General features: G+C 43.1%; 2 protein-coding genes across 3 annotated transcripts in view; one reads left to right on the top strand and one right to left on the bottom strand.

Moving 5' to 3' along the window:
- Positions 1 to 205: 205 nt before the first annotated feature.
- Positions 206 to 7,979, top strand: VGLL2 (vestigial like family member 2). The gene is made up of 4 exons (XM_066371797.1): positions 206 to 473; positions 2,726 to 3,038; positions 5,025 to 5,573; positions 6,882 to 7,979. The coding sequence occupies exons 1-4, from the start codon at positions 393 to 395 to the stop codon at positions 6,920 to 6,922; spliced, it is 984 nt and encodes a 327-aa protein (XP_066227894.1). The 5' UTR covers positions 206 to 392; the 3' UTR covers positions 6,923 to 7,979.
- A 13,116-nt stretch (positions 7,980 to 21,095) lies between these two features.
- Positions 21,096 to 22,500, bottom strand: part of ROS1 (ROS proto-oncogene 1, receptor tyrosine kinase) — a 134,070-nt gene continuing 132,665 nt past the window's right edge. For both annotated transcript variants that reach the window (XM_066371796.1, XM_066371795.1), the window contains exon 44: positions 21,096 to 22,075. In XM_066371796.1, coding sequence (XP_066227893.1) covers positions 21,765 to 22,075 — 311 coding nt within the window. In that variant the 3' untranslated portion in view covers positions 21,096 to 21,764. The remainder of the gene's footprint in view (positions 22,076 to 22,500) is intronic.

The following is a 22,500-nucleotide window of genomic DNA, read 5'->3' as shown; positions in this document are numbered from 1 at the left end:
CACCCTTGGCCACCTGGGAGCTAGCGGAAACACACCGCACCTCCCCGGGTCCTCGTGCTCCGCTCTCCATTGGCCCCCCCGGTCCCCGCCCCCCTCCCTGCTCCCCTCCCGTCCGCAGCTTCTGAGTGGCGTCAGCACGCCCGCCCGGCTTGGGGTTTAAATGCCCACTAGCGGGAGCCCGGGCGCTTCTGTCCCGGAGCGCGGTCCGGGCTGGAACAGCAGGGGTGGGAGGGGAGCGTGCGAGCGGGATCCCGAGCCGCGGAGCGCGCTGCTCCTCGCCCCGCCGCGGATGACACTGGAGCTGGGGTCCAGGCGCCGCCCATGCAGCATCCCTGCGCTCCGCCGACAGAGTTGATGATAAAACCCTAAATCCGTCTCCGCTGCGGGGAGCCATGAGCTGTCTGGATGTTATGTACCAAGTCTATGGTCCTCACCAGCCTTACTTCGCAGCCGCCTACACCCCCTATCACCAGGTAGGTGCGTCCTACCGCCCGGGTCCTCGGAGACGGGTGGAGCGCCCGGGCTTCTCCGGGCACCGCCAGTACCCTGAGATCCACCGCAACTCCGCCCGGGTCCCGGGCGTTCGACCAGCGGCGCGCGCTGCCCGGATGCCGGGATTGCCCGAGTTGCCACACAGTAGATTGAGCTAACTCCTTTAGTTTGCGCTCTCGGAAGGCAACTAAGCCCTGCTAATGCGTGTACTGGTTTTGCTGGGAGTAATCAGAAGAGGATTGCGCCTGCGGGATATTTTTCTTAGTGTCTGTCGAACTCCAGGTTTGTCCGAGCCGGAGCCCACTGCGGGTGCAGGGAGATGGGACTAAAGCTCACTCGTGGAAAACCTAATATTGATCCCAACAAAAGCAAAGGCCTGTCACTATTTTTGTGTTTGAGATGCAAAGATCCGCGTTCTCATCCCTGCAAGCTTATCTAAAGGCTTACCATTTTTTTTTGTTTCAATTCTCAGGCGATCAGGCCAATTAATTTCAGAACCAGAGAATTCGTTACAAAGAGAACCGCACGAAACGCATTGGTTCTATGATCTTTGCATTGCAAAGTCTGGGGGAGTATTATAGGGTGCAACTGACTGGGCCGAGGCAAGCTTCATAAATAATACTTTAACTTTCAGGAGATGGAGTAGCTGAATAGGACTACCCTGCCCTCAACAAATCCATTTTTAATAAGACCATTTAACCCCGGTTCTGCAAACTCAAGTTATTTCTCTTTTCTCCGGACTGTTTCTGGTGAACAGGTCTTTCTGTTTCCACAGCTGATGTAGTGAAAACTGGGGACAGTAGTCCAGGAAAAGAACAAGATCACATCGGGGGGCTGTAGGAGGCCAGACCAGGTTTAAAAACGAGGGCCTAGACTCCTGTTTCCGGGAAACTGAAATACACTCCAACATCAGAGGCCATGCTTCACCAATTTTGCTTGCAAATTCAAAACATCTATTTGGCTTTTGCTTTTTCCCTCCTTCTCCTCTTTCTACTCCCCAACCAGGAGTTTGTTTAGTCAATATTAATTTTAGGAATCACCAGAGTCCCTCATTGTAAACCAAGTGGGAATGTGGTAGAAATAGTGGTATTGCTAAATAATTCTTTTGGCTTCAGTATCTGAGTGAGATGAGCTCCTTCCCAGGCTGGGACTATTGCAAAGGGGAGAGGTGGGTTGGTTTTCTGTCTGATCCTTTCTCTTCCTTGACCCTGGACCAATCCATTGCATTAAGATCTCATTTTTGTATTGTCAGGACATCTCTGCCTGCATAACGCTTTAACACTACATTCAGTCCACTGCTCATTTCGAAGAAAGTGTTTTCAACAGTTGCGTATATTAAAATCACTATCAGTCACCATTTACCAAGCCTCAGAGCCACATCTTCTGCTACTCCTTTTTATTACTTGTTTCCTCATAGTGCACAGAGATGGCGAGGGTGGAAATTCTCATAATCCACTAATTTTTCTTTAAAGATCTCTGTAAAAACTCAGACTCTTAAATGGACATTATGTATATAGGCAATCAAACTAATATCCACCTGAGTTTATTAAAGCAATCCATGTCAGGATGTTATTCACCTTTTTACCCCTGAGTGGAACTATTTCAGACCTTCCCCAGCAGAGCTTAGTTTACAGCTTGGTTGTGTGGAGTGGATTCTTATATTTTCATGTTCCATCCTAAAGATGTTTAATCCTGCATCTTGTGCTTCTGCCCTGGATTTTCAGGCAGGAAACAGGCCCTAATTGGACTTAGGTGCCCTTTACCCTTGGAGGCTGATTTTTAAAAATACAAACGGGGTGGGAAAGGTAGGTTTACAGTTATGAGTATGCAAAACACAGCTTATTCTTGTATTATTATTTATTTATATTATGCAAACCTACTTTTGCCCACCCCTGTACATCTGCCCAGACCCTGGCTCTGCAGTCAAGCTCAGCTCATGGCCTGATTGCTTAGGCATCTTCTGCAACCTTCACCTTGACACCTTCAGAGAGTTTTGCCTGTGGCCCAGCAGCGCTTCCAGACTGACAAAAACATTAGGAAGGGCAATCTGCCTCTCAGTAAGCCCAACCCTTGTTGTGTGGCAGGCTGTGCAGCCCACATTAATGAGGCTTGGGCTTAGGCACCAATGCCGTTTACCCCCTGGATACCTTAGGGATCAGATGAGGAAGTATAGTCTGAAGCCAACTTGCCATCTCTGTTGAAATTGACTACTCTATTCTTTCTCTCTGAGCAGAAACTAGCCTATTACTCCAAAATGCAGGAAGCCCAAGAGTGCAATGCCAGCCCCAGTAACAGCAGCGGCAGTAGGAGCTCCTCTTTTTCCAGCCAAACTCCGGCCAGTATAAAGGAGGAAGAGGGCAGCCCAGACAAAGAGCGCCCACCAGAGGCGGAGTACATTAACTCCCGCTGCGTCCTCTTCACCTATTTCCAAGGGGACATCAGCTCCGTGGTGGACGAGCACTTCAGCAGGGCCCTGAGCCAGCCTAGCAGCTATTCGCCAAGCTGTACAAACAGCAAAGCACCGAGGAGCTCTGGGCCTTGGCGAGGTAAGTACGGGGTTCCACTGGCAAAGGCCAACAGAGAGTCCACTCAGCTTGGGGTCCATCTAGAGGGGCTCAAGGAAATGCAGCTGAAAGAATACTGAGTGTCAGAGAAATGGTGAGGAGGGGCATTTGGGAATGGTTAAGGAAATCAAGGAGGTATAGGCATGGGCATACGGTCTCTCCTCCAAGAGGCAGAGAAGAACAGAGCAGTGACTAGAAAAAAAAACACTAGCCTTGAAATTAGGATGCCTGGATTGGCATGTTGGCTCTACCACTTCCTAGCACTATGACCTTGGGCAAGTCTCTTAACCTTTTTGAGGTCACTCTATTTACTGGTCTCTAAAATTAGAATAATACTTGCCCTCTTAACTATCCGTGGAGATGGCAGTAAGACAAACAGAAAAAAAAAAATGTATGTAAACGCGCTGTGGAAAAGTGGGGTTTCCAACACTCTGGCCAGGGAGGAGGAGGAGCCTCGCTTACTACAAGTTTACAGGGCCCTGACTCAATTTCAGAAAATTTGCCCAGAAGAAAATGTCCTAGGCCCCACTGCAAGCAAAACTTGCTGAAAGATGTCTCCTAAAACCTACCAGTGCCTTTTGTCAAGTTTCAATTACTTGGGAAATCTTGAAGCAGAAAACATCTTTCAATAAGCAAATAAAATAACAAAAGAAATAAAAATGTAGGTGCCACCAAATCATCTCTAAGGTTTTTTTTTCCCCAAAACACATCCTTCTTCATTGTTCTGCCCTTCCCAGAAAACACTGCTTTATCAGACAATGATTCCCTGGACAACTCAACTAAATTTCCCTTCTGTTCTGAAATCTCCACCTCCCTCTGTTAGTTAGACAAGGGGAGGGTTAACTATCTGGTAAACTTTTTCCACTAAGCTTAGTCTTTGTTATGTACCAAGCTGACAAAGGAGGACTTTGTTGTAAAAAGGAAAACAAATATTACATTAGTTTTAAATACAAAACATTCTTTTTATTCTTTAATTGCGTAAATGTTTTTAATAGGAAGACTGTTCATTACTTAGAATGTATTTTAATTCTCTAGCAGGTGCAAGTCTCTGGGGTATTGCAAATGAATACCCCAGGGGTATCCAACAGAAGCCTCTTAAATTAAATGTCTTTCTTTCCCTTCCTCCCTCCCAACTCACGAAAGGCAACAAATTTTATCTAAATGATGTTCTCTTAAAACGCTTCCAGACTTTAGGGGTCAACAGTGATACTGGCACTAATAATAATAATAGTAATAAACTAAGTGTGGCATCATCCACAATTCGATGCAGAAGGTTTGTAAAAACTTTTCCCTTCGAGTCCCTTTGTGCAAACAATACAGCTGCCCTATTAGTGTGTAGTTTGCTGTTTTGCTCGAGTTCTTGGAAATAATATTTGAAAGAGATTTCTACAAAGGAGGTTAATAATAGCAAGACTTCAAAATACGTCGACGGACTTTTAGTTTATCAGAGACACAATTTCTAGATCAAGAAACGCTGAAACGCGAGAGGGGTAGTGAGATCGCTAGGTGGCCAACCGAGAGTGGGAAGAGGTATCTTTAGCGGAGAGGCTGCGATTGGGAAAGGGAGGTCGTACCTGTCCCGAGGCCGCGGAGGCAGCTCAGGTGGAGTTAGATGAAGCTCTCTGTGATCCAAACCTGAGGCTTGGGGAGGTCTCTTTTCTCTTCATCTCCCCGCAGTAACTGGGTTTGCGCAGTGGGCACGTCTGCAAAATCAGAGAATGCGGACCTCCGCCCAAAGGATTCCCCCATTTGTGGTGCCTTTCCTTGAATTCACAGGCTACAGCCCCCTTAGAGAGGCGCAGCCCCGAAGGCGAGGCTGCTGATCCGCCCCAGCCGCGGCTTTCCCGCCCTTGGCCAGCCCCGGGCTTCCAGCTCTCCCACGGTGGCCTTACCGGGTCAGCACTCGCGTCTCCTAGCGGTGACGAGCTTCTCTTTTCCTTTCCTCCCCTCGGGCTCTCCGACGTGCAGACGGCTCCTTCCCGATGAGCCAGCGCAGCTTCCCCGCCTCCTTCTGGAATAGCGCGTACCAGGCGCCGGTGCCCGCGCCACTTGGCAGCCCGCTGGCCGCCGCGCACTCGGAGCTGCCCTTCGCCACGGCTGACCCCTACTCGCCGGCGGCTCTGCACAGCCACCTGCACCAGGGCGCCGCGGAACCCTGGCACCACGCGCACCCGCACCACGCGCACCCGCACCCACACCACGCGCAGCCGCACCCGCACCATCCCTACGCGCTGGGTGGCGCCCTCGGCTCCCAGGCAACCGCCTACCCGCGACCCGCCGCAGTGCACGAGGTCTACGCGCCGCACTTCGATCCGCGCTACGGGCCGTTGCTGATGCCCGCAGCCTCCGGGCGCCCAGCTCGCCTCGCGCTCGCCCCGGCTCCGGCACCGGGCAGTCCCCCCTGCGAGCTCTCGGCCAAGGGCGAGCCGACCGGCACCGCGTGGGCAGCGCCCGGGGGACCCTTCGCTAGCCCCGCAGGAGACGTGGCCCAGGGTTTGAGCCTCAGCGTGGACTCAGGTAAGCCGGAGAGCGAGCTTGGCCGACCGAGTCCCCTCCTGCCCTCTGTCCCATTCTGGTCTGAGTCCTGGACACCCTTTAATTCTCCTTGGAGATACCAGTGACACTATGACCTGAAGGTCTGCGTGGCGGGGTTGTGTTTCAGGAGACAGATAACCTGGGGCCATCCGTGGGGGCTGAATGGGAAAGTAGGACCCTGCTCCATCTTAGCTGGGAGATATTACAGAGATTTTTTTGTTTTTGTTTTAATTAAATTTGTTAGAAAGGCTGTCTAGCTCCAAGCTGTTCAATTCTGTAGCCACTAGACGCACGTTTCTGTTGAGCACTTAAAATGTGGCTAGGCGGCGGAACTGGGATATGCTTTAAGTGCGTAATACACACTGGATTTCAAAACTTAGTTTAAAAAAGGAAAGAAAAGATAAGTAAAATTTATCTCACTAATAGTTTTATATTGAGCGCATGTTGAATTATTTTCAACACATTGTATAGTGAATATATTGGGTCAAGTAAAATATGTCACTAAGATTAAGTCTCACCTGTTTCTTTTTTTTTTTTTTTTTCAACGTGGCTGCTAGATAATTTAGAATTATGCCCGTGGTTCCCATGTATTTTTATTGGACAGTGCTGATCTAGGTAGGGTACTTGCTAAGAGTATAGTTTAAAATGCTCTACAGCTTGAGGGGGGCGGGGTGAGTGTTTTGTCACCTAATGGCAGTTATGAAGAAAGAAAAAGACGTCTCTGAGATCGTGCCAAATTAGCTAGATCTCTTAAAAACAAAACAAGAATAAGATTTAAGGATAATATTAAGTCTCTGGCTTAAAGAGTTGAATTTGAAAGTTACGTTCAAACAAGAGCTTACATTTTTGCTTTCTTTAGTTTTAGGGCAAATGAAAAAAATAGTTATAAATACTATCATAAAATCGCTGGCTTGTAGTTTAGCCCCTTCCTCCTCCCCCCAGGTGACGATTTGACATTTCTGTTGGCTTTCCTTTTACTTTCACTCATGCCCTGTAGATGAAGTCTGTGACTTTCACAATAAAACAGTGGTGCTTGTCTTTCTCTTCCTCCTTCCTTAAATATCTTGTTCCTTTCCTCCCCCACCCCTTCTCCCCCCTCTCTCTTTCTCTTCTCCCCCCCCCCCCTTATTTTCTCTCTGATTTCAGGTTTGCAGCCTCAGGACAAAAGCAAGGATCTGTACTGGTTTTAGACTGCCCACCTTCTTCCCTGTAGGTCTCTGCCTAGCGCACTTGGTGACACTCAGAGCTGAATGGAGTGGGTTTGTAACAGCTTCTGATCTTGGTTTGCAGCTCGTCGTTACTCCCTCTGTGGTGCATCCCTCCTGAGCTGATCTGCTGACCCAGGGTTCCCCCTTCCCTTTCCCTTCTGACCAGCCAGAAGGCTCAGCATCTGTGCCTCTCACTTCAAGGATAAGGACACGGGGAAAGGCAGAGACTTCAAACTTCTCCATGTGTCAGGAAAACCAAAACACATCTCAGAAATTTCATCTAAAAATAATTCCTTCTGCAAAAGAGCAGATCCAAAGACTCTGAATTATGTTTAACAACTTTTGGGCAAATCACTGGACATATCTATGGTGAGATCACTTAGGTGATATGATATCATAAGTTTTCTTGGAAGGAGGGAAAGAAAGACGACTTTTTGGTGTGAATATTTTTCATGCTGATGTGAAATATTTCATTAAGTAGTGTGACCATAGCACTACTTATGTCAATATCCTCAGATTTAAAATGTATTTGTATTTGCATTGAAGACTGTGGTAGAGAAGCATAAAGAAGCCAGTCCTTCTTCCTCACCTTGGTAGCCTCCAGCTCTCTTCCTGCCCACAACTTCGTCTCCAGGCACAAAGACACACTTTTTTTTCCTTTGGATTGTGAACATGGAAGCCTCAGCCTGAATGTGAGTGGCAAGTGGCTCATCTGGAGCCACCTGCCCAAGTCTTACTGAAATGCAGCTGTTGTGGGACAACTGTTTAAAACTCCAGAAATACATCGACCAAGGTGGCACTTCCCAGTGTTTGGCACAACTGCAATTGCACTGGATATATTTTATATGTGTGTGTGTATATATATATATTTCATATTTTTTACAAGAAACATTTTACGATGAAAGAAGAAACCCTTCTCTGCCTTCTCTCCCACAAACCTCCCTCACTCTTTCCTCCCCTGGATTAAAAAAAAAGCATCAAGAGACCCCAGCTGTCTCCGTGAAGAAGTAGGAATCACCGCAAGGAGAAGGAATGTTCCATGGAGTCTCCAATACCTCGAATACTTTTCTCAGTCTCTATGGTCATAATTTGGTCCCTTTAATGTTGGGACAGGGGAAGTGGTCTGTATGTGGGCAAAGCTGAAGGTGATGAGGAAGAAGAAACAAATATTAAAGATGTCTGTTTACTATAAGGTCACTGTATTGTTTCATAAGTCTTAGTTTTCTCTAATAGAATAAAATAATTTATAGCAATATGATTTCAGAAAGTAATATTACTTTATCTTTTGTTTATACACACATGCATATACATATACTACTTTTTGTTTTGCCAGATGTTTGCTATGCTGTGAAACCTGTTAACCCCTCTACTCTCACCTCAAACCTAGAGATGAGAAGTTAGATATCTCCCTTCTGTAGTACAAATGAGAAAGTCATTGGTGGCCCACAGCAGCACAGGGCTTACCTCTTAGGATTCATGGAGTCAGAAACAGAGATGGCATAGAAAGCACTACCTCATACACCATTCAATCAGATGCATATTTATTCTTTTCCAGAAAATAATTATTGTTACTTCTTAAATTCTCAACTCTTTAGACAGCAGAGTCATTGGTTAAAAGGTGTCTTTGAAATACTGGTCATTTTAAAAATTATAATTAGCTAGGCTAAGAAACCAAAGTTACCATTAGGCAAAAACAAAAGAAAACAAAAAGATTTTAAAGAAATTAGTGGTTTTCTCATGGCACCAAAATTATTTGTGTATCTCTTGAGATATTTTGTGTTAGGCCCCAATTGCCCTTATAGATTGTTAAAGCATAAAAATATTAGTCCAAATCTTGACCTTCATTGTAACATGAGAGGCAAATAAAATTTTTTAAGAGATTTTATTTATTGATTTTTAGAGAAAGGAGAGAGAGATGGGGGTTAGGGAGGAACAGGAAGCATCAACTCATAGTGGTTTGCTTCTCATGTGTGTCTTGACCAGGCAAGACCAGGGTTTCAAACCAGTGACCTCAGCATTTCAGGCCAATGCTTTATCCACTGTGCCACCACAGGTCACACAAGGGACAAATTTAATTTTTCTTGAATAGTCTCAAGGGTTGGGGACAGTTAAGGAACCTTACTCAGAGCATGGCTTAACAAAGTTACTCATCTCCTCTTTCTATCATGTTGGTAAGCTGTGAAGTTTATAAGGACTTATTACTGTTTTTGCTCGGGTGGAAGGTACTATATGATTATACTGCACTAGATCTGGTAATAATAGTAATATTAATGTTAATTGTTTTTCATAGACCAGGCTCTAGTCCAGGCATCCCCAAACTACGGCCTGCGGGCCACATGCAGCCCCCTCAGGCCATTTATCCGGCCCCCTACCGCACTTCCAGAAGGGGCACCTCTTTCATTGGTGGTCAGTGAGAGGAGCAATGTATGTGGTGGCCCTCCAACAGTCTGAGGGACAGTGAACTGGCCCCCTGTGTAAAAAGTTTGGGGACCCCTGCTGAGGTCTCCATATACAGATCAACTCATTAAAGCCTCACAACAATTCTATGTGGTATTTATTATTATGATCCCCTACTTACTGATGAGAAAACTAAGGCTCACAGAGGAGAAATGATTTGCCCATTCAAATAGCTAATCAACGGCAGAGCCAGAATGCCAACCCAGGCAGACTGCACCATTATCCACTGCAGTGACTACTCGTCCTCCTCTATTTTATCTTTGGCTTCTCAACTTTGGGCTTCATTTCTCCTGCCCACCAGAGACCAAGAAAGGGAAGAGGAAGGATGGCAAGACTGACACATCATAGAACTTACAGAATCCCAGGTCTCAAGGGAACTATTACAGAATATTGTCCAGACCCTTCATTAGATGCCACTGCATGTAGACCAGTCAGTCAGATGCAGATTTCCATTCTTCTCCAAGAGGAAATTATAACTGCTTTTCTTAATTCCATTCAGTATTTAATTAGCCTTTACTGCTCTGAAATTCTTCACACCCAGCCTAACCCAAGTCGTGTCAGGGTTACTCTGAGCTTTGAATATTGAAGCAATAGCTAAAATTAACTTTGGACTTCTCTGTGGATTTTTTTAATCCATGTTCCGTTGGCATGGGTCTCTGCAATATACAAGCATGAATAAAATGCATTAAGTTCCAGCTCACTTTTTATGAGTTGCCACTGAGTGTACGCAGTGGGAGCAGAAAGCACAGCAGTTCATTGCTAGCCATCTTCTTCACGTAGTCCTTATGGAAGGGGGCTCTTTACCTGTGCTCCACCTTCAGTGGCACTCCCAAGACCTCTGATCAGAACCCACAGGGAGCATTTCCCAGCCATAAGGTTCTGATTACTGAAACCTCTCTCCTGAGCTGCATCTGACCTAAATATCAGGTTGCTGGTGAGGAGACTTGTTCACTGGGCTAGCCTTTGGGGCAGGCCTGGACAGACTGTCCAGACTGCTGAGCAGGGCTCAGTGACCAGGCACAGAGGACACATGGAGCTGGGCGTTTCCCTGCATGGTATGCATTCTTGAAGCAGAAATGCAAGATGACCTGAACTATAATGACTGAGTGTAATAAGAGCATCAAAGAGAACCTGGGTGAATTAGCAGTCCTCATTGACATTCTTTAGGCCCACCAAGTGATGATGTAAAGTATGAATTCCCATGCCTGTCTTGCTAATATTCATGAAACCATGCAGATTAGAGAAGGGCCTACTAGCTGAAAAAAGGACATTCAAGGAAACGAGGCATGAGAAAGGATGACATGAGGACAGGTGAACATGATGTTTTCACCTCTGTCATACCTGGTTGGGGGCCTGAGAGAAAGATGAGCTTTTCCTCTGATCATCCCTATTGGGATCTTTGTGCCCTCCTCATCCAGCTTTTCCTTTGCACTTGGCCCCCACGGCAGAGGGAGAGAGGTGATGAAAAGGGGAGAGACAGCTCTCTGCCACCAAGTAATCCTTTTGCCGATTGCCCTTTGGCTGAGAACTCGGTCACCCAACTACAGGTAACTCTATCTGTTCTACTCCTTTAGTTTAAAAAGAGTTGCTCTCCTCTCTCATTTTCCCTTTGAAGTTCTATTTCAATGGTTGGCAAATTCTAGCAATGACTTATTGATTTGGGCCTGGATGGGAAGGAGGGTAGGGGTAGTGGGTGTTGGGACTGAGGTTCCCTGACCGGAAGCTTCTCTGGCCACTCTTTCTGGGTAAGTACTGCATTTTCTCTGCCCTTCTGCGTCGGAGGGAAATAACTGCGAAGGCAACCTGAACCTCTAGTTCACTTGGAATCACAAACCCTGCCTCTGGGTTGGCACCTATTCATCTTCTAGCAAAATAAACAAGGAGCTGTTTCTTTAAGCATTTAGCGATTGCTTATTTTGGAGCTAGAGGACATAAAAAATAAAACTAAGACAAACTACTTTTCATAGATATATATGACATTTCCATAAAATGCATTTTTTTTTTTTTTTTTTTTGAGACAGAGGATTCTCACACATGCTCTGACTGGGGCTTAGACTGACGACCTCGGTCCTCTGGGTCAACACTTCATCCACTGTGCCACCAACCAAGCCATAGACTGTATTTTTAAATGTAATTCATTAGGTGTCAAAGCGTGGGAAAAAATGGAAAGATACTTGAAAAGATGCTTTTAAAATAAACTGGAAAACATAATTTCTTTATAAAACTGCTTTAAGTCTGTTGATAATTTGCACGGAAGTAATCCACATTTTGATCGTACTTCTTAAAGTCTTTGCACATTCTATTCTTCCTTGCAAGATTTTTAGGATTTATTTTCTATTACATATCTTAAAATTTGAGAAAAGGAATAACATTGTAAAGCCAGTACTATTATTATTACAGTTGCTGTCTGTACTTAACAGAAGTCTTGATATTTACACAAACAACAAGGTTAAGCAAATGTAAATTTCATGTTTTCTCAACGCCAGCTCTCTATCATCTCCCATGAATAAATGAGATGAAACTCTAATAATACAAGTACAATAACTGCACAATAAAATCTATTTACCTACAAATTCTGCTCGCGCGCGCACACACACACACACACACACACACACACACACACACACCGGTGCAGGCCTAAGGAGAAATGAGAGAACGGTGCTCCCAGACAGGCACAGACACAAATGATAATTCTCACTTGACAGACCAACTGTACCGCTCTTTCCTTGTATTTCACTCCAGCCCCAGAGGCTGGATCAGGAAAGAGACACTTGATAGCTGCTGTTTCCATGGTTGAAATATTTGTGAAGTTAACGCATAATCTGAAAGCAGAAGCTAATAAATTATAGGGTGCTAATTGGAACTGGAGTGGAGCTGTCAATCATGGTATCCTAAACACAGAGAGACCCTCATAACCTAAAAAGGCAAGGCAGCCTTCAGGGACAGCTCCCAGTTGTTTCCAGCCCTGACCTCCACTCCAGCAGAAACATCACGCCCAGACAGAGTGGCCACTGGCCAATTAGCGGAGGTGATTCTGCTAAGCAAAGCTCACTTTAAGACAACAAATTCTCTTCATGGGGGAAGGAGTAAACTTTCTGAAAAAAAGTAATGTTTAGAGAAGCATATTGTTTAGAGAAATATATGTTGAATTTACCAGAATAATTACTACTTTGGTAAAACACCCTTTATTTGGAATTTTTTACTTTAAAAAACAAGTTTAACTCAGTAAGAAAAAAACTCTATAAAGTTCTCCACAAGATAGTGCCATGTCTACTTCAAATGACAGAATTTCTATGAGTTTCCTATGTACTCTAATGAAACTAAGCTCCTCAAAACAAAAAATGAGGTGCTTAATTTTCCTCTGTCTTACTGGAATTCATTTATTTCACATAGAAAAGCAGCCGCAAGGTACTTCTGTTCCCTCGTTTTGGTCTTACAATCTCCTAGTAAGCTCCCATTCAGCTTATCTCCCAGTGTCTCAGATGGTCAGAGTGATTTGCTTCGACTGTCCTCCACTGTCATCATTATTGCCATTTCCTATCAAAACTACATAAATGAATAAATACATAATTATCACAACAGAATAGAAATTTAGGTTAAAGGTAAACTAAACTTTGCCCAACAAAAAGAATTAAAAGTTTCAGATCCCTAATAAATATTTGTATGACTCTAATTAGTTACTAATTAGAAATTTTACCAACAGTTGTTTTAATACATAACTTTAGTCTCTACATGTCTTTACAACTAATAAAATATTCAATTAACTATAATTTGGAACCTTCTTTAGAATAGTTCAAATAAAAATAGTTTTCACTTAGGAAGAGTAAATCAAGTGTTTTAAAATTCTATATACATACTTGCTCAAAACAATAATTATAATTGATGATAATGTCATAAGTCTATTTCTTTTCCTACTAATTCTCATTACTACAGCCTTGCCCTTACTTTTGACAACTCTTTTATTGGCCCTGAGCCAATAATGGTATTAATGAGAAATGGGAAACGAAACAAGAAGATTTTTTGTTATTGTTGTTTATCTTTACAAGGTACAATCCTTTTTTTTCTTCTTCTTCTAGTGCATTTTACCTAATCTGTAATTTATCCCAGAAAAAAATTGGATAGTTTTTCCTCTAGTATCACCTGCTTCTATATAGAATTTTCTGATGCCTCTGGAAGCACTACATAAAAGTTCCATATTATTGGTATTATTATTCCACCTTGCTTTGTGGAGTGTGAAATCTCCTTTGTACCTCAGGGAATTTCTCCTACGTACTCAGAAACTAAGAGAAGGGCACTGACAGATTTTGGTTGAAGAATAATAATAATAAAAAAAAAACACACAGCACAGAGCTTATGACATTTGTGTAGCTTAAAGACTTCTTCACAAAACCCATTTTCACTCATACCTTTTTAAAGGAGTAAGAAAAAGATCTAGGGTAATGTTAGATTTATACTCTGAGGGAAAAGCATAGTGAAGTTGAATTCGATTAGAACTGGTGAGAATAACACACTGAAGGTCAGATCTAGCCAGGAATTAACACCTGGCTCCATAAGCCCCACTCTTAAGGGGGTGGGGGAGGGTAATGATGCTTCAGGTCTCTAGATAACGGTATCTGTTCAGACCCTGTGTCCAATAGTCTGAAATGTCTGGAAATATCCTCCTTCTCCAGGGAAGGCAATAGATTAAGTGGCCATAGTTCCCTGTGGAGGTGTTACTACAGTATATACTTTGATGATGTTTACAGTGTCCTTCCCCTAGGACCTGTCCACTTCTTCAGTCAGTGGGTTACAGATTTGAAAATTGGCTCAGATCTAGGACCTTAGCAGGGATCATAAATTCTATTGGAATGACCACATCAGCCTCCTACTTCTCCATTTTTTTGCCTTTTTTTCTGATTGTGAATGTTAAACTGCCTATATGTTTTACCCTAGGGACAGTTAACCATCTGCATAACTCCCATTGTCAACCCCACTGCCTGTCTCTCCATCATTATTACCCTGGTCGGGGTCCTGTGGCTTCTAGTGGTCATGCAGCCATCTGGCCTCTGATTTCAGGGCTGCCTGACACCCATGGATTATACCATATCTGGGATGGGCCCTCCTACCACCAGCTCTGGCCTGCAGAGCAGCCCATCACTGAGCAACAGGAAGAACGGCAGTTAGCACTCACTAAGTTGGAGAAGACTGCAGGAGAAGGAGTCATTTTGAGAGACAGGGTGGCAATCAGAGGTTTTGGTTTGGGATATGTTAGTTCTGATACAATTATTAGAGATCTAAGGGGTGGAGTGAGTATGTAGTTGAAGAGGGATTATGGAGAGGTGTTCAGGCTGAAAAGCTGCCAATGTGTAGATGAGGCTGAGACTATCCATGAGACTGGTTCAGCTCAACCAAGGTTGTATATAAATAAAGAGAAAATCCAAGGGCTGAGGCCAGAGTCACTCCCACAGTTAGACATTAGGAGACTGAGAAAAGACCTGCAAAGAAAACTAAGAAGGAGGGGTTAAAAAGGTAGCATAAAAATTAAGAGAAACGGAACCTTATAAGCCAAGTGAACAAAGTCTTTGAAGGTTGGAATTATGAACTGTGTCAGATATTATTCACATAAGTAACCATATGTCCCAGTTTGCCTGGGACAGTCCCAGTTTATGTCACACAGTTCACAAGTCCTTTTCAGCCGACTGTAGCCGCGTGATCTGACGTCCAGTCCCTTCACTTCGCTTCCGGCCATGGTGCTCTTCCTCGTGCAGGCCAAGAGTGTGTCCACCTCAGGGAGGGCTTCTGAACTTGACTTTTCCTTTACCACACATTCTTATGACCCTTCCTTTATTTATTTGAGGTCTCTGATAGGTACTGTGTTTCCCCCAAAATAAGACAGTGTCTTCATATTAATTTTTGCTCTTAAAGACACGCTACCCTGGCCGGTTGGCTCAGCGGTAGAGCGTCGGCCTGGCGTGCAGAAGTCCCAGGTTCGATTCCCGGCCAGGGCACATAGGAGAAGCGCTCATTTGCTTCTCCACCCCCCCTTCCTCTCTGTCTCTCTCTTCCCCTCCCGCAGCCAAGGCTCCATTGGAGCAAAGATGGCCCGAGCGCTGGGGATGGCTCCTTGGCCTCTGCCCCAGGTGCTAGAGTGGCTCTGGTCGCAGCAGAGCGACCCCCCGGAGGGGCAGAGCATCGCCCCCTGGTGGGCAGAGCGTCGCCCCTGGTGGGCATGCCAGGTGGATCCCGGTCGGGCGCATGCGGGAGTCTGTCTGACTGTCTCTCCCCGTTTCCAGCTTCAGAAAAATACAAAAAAAAAAAAAAAGACACGCTAGATCTTATTTTCAGGGGATGTCTTACTTTCCATGAACAAGAATTTACATTTATTGTTGAACAAAAAGTCAACATTTATTAATATACTGTAGTTATATCATCACAAACATCAGCATAACCAGCTCAATTCTGAATTCCACTAAGAATTTCTTGTGACTCTATTTCCATGTACAACGATCTACCCCGAAAATAAGATAGTGTCTTATATTGATTTTTGCTCCTAAAGATGCACTAGGTCTTATTTTCAGGGGAAGCCTTATATTTATAAGCTTGAAAAAATTGCACTAGGTCTTATTTTTGAGGGATGTCTTATTTTTGGGGAAACGGTATCTCTTTCTCAGAGTGGCTTTTCCTGGCTATAGAACATAAAATAGCAACTTCCCTCTCTGTCTGACTATAATAGTGGTAGTCAACCTGGTCCCTACTGCCCACTAGTGGGCATTCCAGCTTTCATGGTGGCGGTAGCGGAGCAACCAAAGTATAAATAAAAAGATAGATATAACTATAATAAGTTGTTTTATAAAGATTTATTCTGCCAAACTTAGCAAAAATTTGACATAAAGTACTTGGTAAGTAATTAATATTATATGTTTTAACTTGCTGTAACTCTGCTTTATAAATTTTATAAAGTAAAGTTACTTTCCTACTTTATAAATCACCATTACTGTGGGACCAGTGGGCGGTTTAAAAATTTTACTACTAACAGAGATACAAAAGTGGGCAGTAGGTATAAAAAGGTTGACTACCCCTGGTCTATAACTTGTCTTTTGATTCATATTTCTACTACTACTCAGCATCCTCTGTCATGTGATATATATAATCTTTGTCATATATATTTTTACTCATTTATTAAGTCTGCTCAACCAATCAATATGCTGGAAAGTAACCTCCACCAAGACAGACACTTTGTGTACTGCTTTATTCCTAGTGGCTATAACAATGATTCCTGCATAGTAAGCACTCAATAAATATTTATTGGATGAGTAAAAGAATGAGTGAATTGGCAGATTTACAAAGGAGCAGTACATCCAGCTTATTCATTCTAAGGGATTTTTTGAAGCCATTAAAAACATTACCAAGAATTTTTAACAGTAATGGGGAAAGCATATGCCATCATGTTAAATAAAAATAAAAATACTAAATACAAGTACACTTGCCATAAAAATAAGCTCACATTTGGGATAAATACAAAAAGAAAAAAAGAAAAGCTGGAAGAAAATATTCTAAAATATTTACAATAAGAGTTTGGATATATTTTGACCCTTTGATTTTTCTTGTTGTAAAGAAGCCTATAAGAATTGGGAAAGTTCATCTGATTAGGATACCACATAGCCCTGACCAACTGCAAAAAGCAAAGCTGGATTGGCTTTCTTTTACCAAGAAGAGGTCAAAGAGAAGTGAAGAGCACCTTCAAATTTAACCTATATCCATAAAAGCCATTATGAGGATAAAGGCGGTTTTAAGACATGGGAAAAACTGATAATGATAAATTAATATTTTGCCTCTTTTAGCATATACTCACTATCCTTTCAAGGGCTTCCAGAATTTTAGGCCACACCTAAGTTTGATATGAAACTAAAGCAGCCCCCCAACTTCTACAGTTTGTCTTCTGAGGTTTGGGGAGATAAACCAGCATCAAACAATCCTCTTGAGTCCCTCTTGGCAGTAGACCCGTTTTCTGGCATCCCTTATGAGCTACAAGTGAGGGCTTGTTGTAAAATGTGTTGGAAAAGGTAGATGAGAAAATTAGCCAATTAATTCATCAAATATGGATACCTACTTTGGTTTAGGGAAAGTTTGGTTTAGTTTACAGAGGTTTAAAAGACACCACCCTATCTTTAGAAAGCTTGTGCTTTCCTTAAGTAGTTAAGATACATAGAAATAGGATGGGATTACAGGTGGTTACTGCCAAATGAGATGTTAACGACAAGGAAGATAACAGTAGAATAGACGGACAGCTGTCAGAGGGAATGCGGGTTGGTGGGGCTGGACAAAAAAGGTGAAGAGATTAAAGAAATAAAAAAAACAGACAACAGGATGGGGATTGCAAGAGGAAAGGGGTGGGTGGCGCATGTAGAAGAGGCTGAGGGAGGATAAGTGGTGATGGAAGGAGACTTGTCTTGAGGTGGTGAATACAGTGCAATCTACAGATGATGTAGCATAGAATTCTACACCTGAAACCCATATAATTTTACTAACCAATTTCACCTCAGTAAAGTCAATAAAAATTTTTTTAATAATTTTTTTTTTTTTAAAGAAAGACAACACTAATTCTGAGAAGGGAAAGAGGAGGGAGTTAGGGGCAAGCCTGTCCAAAAAATTAGGATATAAATCTCCTGATCCTACAGGATAAGTGGGATTTAGATCAGCAAAGAAGAGCTGGGTGAGGAGATGCCAATAGGCCAGGTGTCGCGAGCCAGAGCGGCAAATAATTTTGCAGGTCTCGAGTGGGAACGATGGAGGATTGAGAAAAAACGACAGAGAAAAAAAAGGATGGGATCAGGAGGTCTCTCTGCAGGCTTTTCCTACAATAGCTGCCTGCATCCCCAAAACGTTTTATTTTTATAGTGCAAAGCAGGGTTATTTTACAAAACAAAAGAAAGCACAGATACAAAGTTACACCTCCGAGCTACATCGGGAATTCTCCCCAGCTACGTTAGGAAATCTCCCGAAGTGCAGAAAACGCTCCACCAAGCATAACATCTTAACTTCACAAAACAATGGGTAAAAAGAAAACTGCCTTTAGGAACTTAATCAAGCAAGTGAGGTGGGAGAATGAGACGACTAGAAATATTCAGCTTCACAGCCAACATGGAGTTGTCGGGAAGAGCTTAACCTTTGGCTAAGTCTTAAACTGCCAGGGCTTTGCCAGCTTGCCGTCGCCCACAGCCAGGGAAGCCCAGTAAGGGTAAGCACGGTAGAGTGTATGGGGCCAGGGACAGGATCTTTTCTCAAGGATGTTTCCAGCAAAGCATTTCCATCAGAATTCTTTCATCATTAATTTTTACATAGTTAAATCTTTGTTCAGTTGGCCATGTTAAATCATGAACAAATTTTTCATTTTCAGCCCTGGCCAGTTGGCTCAATGGTAGAGTATCAGCTCGGCGTGAGGATGTCCTAAGTCTATTCCCAGTCAGGGTACATAAGAGAAGTGACCATCTGCTTCTCCACTCTTTCCTTTCCCCTTTCTCTCTCTCTTTCTTCCCCTTCTGCAGCCATGGCTCGATTGTTTGGAATGCATCTGCCCTCTGCCCCGGCACTGAGGATGGCTCTGTGGAGCTTCTGCCTCAGGCACTAAAAATAGCCTGGTTGTAAGCATGGCCCAGTTGGGCAGAACATCAGCCCCAGATGGGGATTGCTGGGTGGACACATGTGGGAGTCTGTCTCTCTATCTCCCCTCCTCTCACTTGGAAAAGAAAAAACATTTTCTTCATTTTTAACTTATATACTTTTCCTATGAATTATTAATTCTTCTTGAATAATTTAAAAAGAAGATAAGATACATTGATTGGCTTTCGTATTGTTTTGTTTTTATTTACCAATTATAGTTTTTGCCTTTGGGAATCATTATTTCTTCCAAGTCTAATATTCCCAAGTCATATTTTTCTTTCTTTTTTTTTTTTGTATTTTTCTGAAGCTGGAAACAGGGAGAGATAGTCAGACAGACTCCTGCATGCGCCCGACCGGGATCCACCCAGCACGCCCACCAGGGGCTACGCTTTGCCCACCAGGGAGCGATGCTCTGCCCCTCCGGGGCGTCGCTCTGCCGAGACCAGAGCCACTCTAGCGCCTGGGGCAGAGGCCAAGGAGCCATCCCTAGCGCCCGGGCCATCTTTGCTCCAATGGAGCCTTGGCTGCGGGAGGGGAAGAGAGAGACAGAGAGGAAGGAGGGGGGGTGGAGAAGCAAATGGGCTCTTCTCCTATGTGCCCTGGCCGGGAATCGAACCCCGGTCCCCCACATGCCAGGCCGACGCTCTACCGCTGAGCCAACCGGCCAGGGCCATATTTTTCAGATAAAAAATTCAATAAATTTTCATATTTTTGTTAAATTTTAGTGAGAAATACATTTTAACAAGTGCCATTTTGAGCCACTGCCAATTTTTCCCTCTTACTTACCAGAACCTAACTTTTACAGAATTCACATAGTTTTTAATAATACCAGCCATTTGTATTTTATCAATTACTATTATCCATAATAAATTTTACCTCTGAGATTTTAGCCACTATTTTATTTTGCATTAAATATTTCTACCAACATTATTCATTATGAATTATAAAGACTACTAATTTGCACTAATATTTTTAGCTGTAACATAATATTTATGGGCTATTCCTCTCAGATAGTCTATATATGTCTTTTCTGTCTAGATTGTGATGCAAATATATTGTACTGAAAATCTAGTTCTTCTATACATTTCTCATCCCTTTGTGTTTTTCAAAATAAAAGTATATGGTACTGGTAAAGTAAAAGTCCTGGTTGCAAGCAATGGAAACTGACTCTAGCTGATTTAACATTTATTAAAGGATATGGGAGTTACTGATAGAATTTCAGACTGGGGGCTACGGAGGCTTCAGCAATGGCTAGAAGCAGACAGCAGAACCAGTCAGTCTAGTTACCCCAGCTGCCAGAGGCACCAGGCTCTAGACTTGCTCTGCCAACCTTCCTGGCCTCAGACATTGCAGTTCTGCCAGACCAACTGCAGTTGCCACCATCACCAGGAAAGACTCACTGTGATCCCTGTTTCTCTGCATCCTCAGCACTCAACTAGAAGCCTGTGGCAGCTGTGTCTGAGAGGTTGGGCCAGGTCACACGCCTGCCTTCCTGCTACGAGAGATTTTGGAGGGGCACACAGAACACACCTCCCACCTGGAAAATGAAGGTGGAGGAATTCGTTAACTCAGAAAGGGTGTCATTTGCTGGACTATCAAAAGAATGACAGATGCCCATTAGCAGCTCCGAAGTTCAGAGTAAACATTCTGCCTACTTAGCAGAAATACAGATGTGGCCACAAATCCTGGACCTTACTTGGAGGCTGTTCATCACAGAATATACTGACTTCCTTGTGATCCTCACCATTCAGCCAATCACTGTGAAGGCTGCCCTACAGTAGGCAAGTTTTAAAATGAACTGAATTATCCAAGGTGGAAAGGGATGCATGATCCTCTTCTATGGTAGATTTTAGCAAATGTTATCATCAAAATGTTCTTCCCTACATCTAGGGAACATCCTGAATACTGCAACTGAGTAAGACCCAGAAAGCTTTCATTAGTATTGTTGTTAGAGCAGCTAAGACGTCCAGATTTAAATGGGGAGCTGCAAAAGACAAACAATTGACTTTAAATCAAGAGCTTTTGCTAAAGAATATTTTAAATAGTTTTCATTTAAATATTTATTTCATGTAGTTGCTAAAATCACAGAGCTTGAATTAGAATTATATAATCATTTGTATTTAATTTTTAAAAATTTTGATATTAAATGTAATCTTAAGTACTGTGTATTAAAATATATATGCCAAATAAAACAAAATTTTATGTGACAGCCCACAAGTCACAACAATTTTAATGTAGCCCAATGCTAAACTTTAGAATTTAGACATCTTCATGGTTCTATTTTCACTATTTCAAAACCTCCAAGATACAAAATATTTTACAATAATCAACAAAGACAGTATTTTATTATAGCAATAGCTTTCCAAATGATTTCTTATGTCAGATGTGCTGGTTCTTTGGGGATGTATAAGTTAGTCATTTCCTCAGTCCCTTTGGGGAAAATCTGTAGTTCAGTGGCCCCAGAGCATACTTCTCATCCCCCTCCTTCAGGTTCTTGAACATACCTATTTTGTCTCTAACAATCTGACCAAAATGTTTCTGTTACAGCCCAGACTGAAGGGTGGGAAATGGTCTAAATGACCTCAAGGGTGAGAGAGAGCAGTCTCCCTTCCTGACTCATGAGTCTTCCTAAGCTTTCCAAGGGCTCAGTGGTTCCCCTCATAATCTTGCTGAAGTTTAGACAGTTGGAGTGGGGATCGTCAGAACTGAAAATAAGTGGTCCTCAGAACCAAGATCCAAAGTCAGGAACTTTTTCTGTGTTAATTCAGAGTCATAGACCACCACAACATCTATTATTCTACTAGGGTTTCCTTTCAGTAACTACTTAATGGAGTGTTTATCTCAACTCTGCATTTCCCAAACAGAGTTATTAATCCGACCCATCTCCATGTCCGCTGTGAGTGAGACAGGCGTAGTTCAGGGCTTCAGCCTTGCCAGGAGGGCAGTTAGCCACTTGTTTTTCTTGGCAGATACCTTTGTCTGCATGTGGGTCCTTCTCTTCTTTCCTCAGACCACAAGACTCAGATTCCTTGGAGCCTACAGGACCCTCAGAATTATCTTCACCTTGGTGGCATTCTGTAGCAAGCATCATATAGTTTAATCCTTCTTGGTTCTTGGTTTCCATGAAAGCAATTGACATACCATCATCCAAATTCAAACAAATCATGTTGCCATCTTCATCTGTGAAAAAAATATAGAAGTTATTCCAGCATCTCTTTGATTTTCTTTATTTGTAATATACAAACTGTATGAGAATTACAACATCAACCTCATACATTGGTTCAGCAGACAATAATGAGTCCCACTGAGGGAACACAAAGGTAAACAAGACATGCTCCCTGTCCTTGAGGCTAATACTGTATAGCAGGGTAGCAGATGTATCTGCTACATGGGGGGTGATATGTACTGTAATAAAGAAATATATAAAGTGTGGTGAGAGGACGGAGCTGATGAGCTTTGTCCTAACAGGTGGGCATGGTTTTTGTGACAGAAATTAAGAAATCATGACCCTCTTTGTCTAAAGTGCTTACCTTTTCATCTTGCCACTCCATCTAAAATATCTGCCTTTAAAGATGTATTCTTTTAGTTTAAGTAATTTAATCATT

The sequence above is a fragment of the Saccopteryx leptura genome, chromosome 3 (assembly GCF_036850995.1).
Source record: "Saccopteryx leptura isolate mSacLep1 chromosome 3, mSacLep1_pri_phased_curated, whole genome shotgun sequence".
In the NCBI taxonomy this organism is placed as follows: domain Eukaryota; kingdom Metazoa; phylum Chordata; class Mammalia; order Chiroptera; family Emballonuridae; genus Saccopteryx; species Saccopteryx leptura.
Note: the sequence above shows the minus strand (reverse complement) of the source record. Positions and strands in the feature narration are given on the sequence as shown.

Coding starts and splice junctions, on each gene's coding strand:
- VGLL2 (XM_066371797.1), top strand. CDS start 393: ATGAGCTGTCTGGATGTTATGTACCAAGTCTATGGTCCTCACCAGCCT. Junction 474..2,725: donor CCTACACCCCCTATCACCAG/GTAGGTGCGTCC, acceptor CTCTCTGAGCAG/AAACTAGCCTATTACTCCAA. Junction 3,039..5,024: donor GAGCTCTGGGCCTTGGCGAG/GTAAGTACGGGG, acceptor TCCGACGTGCAG/ACGGCTCCTTCCCGATGAGC.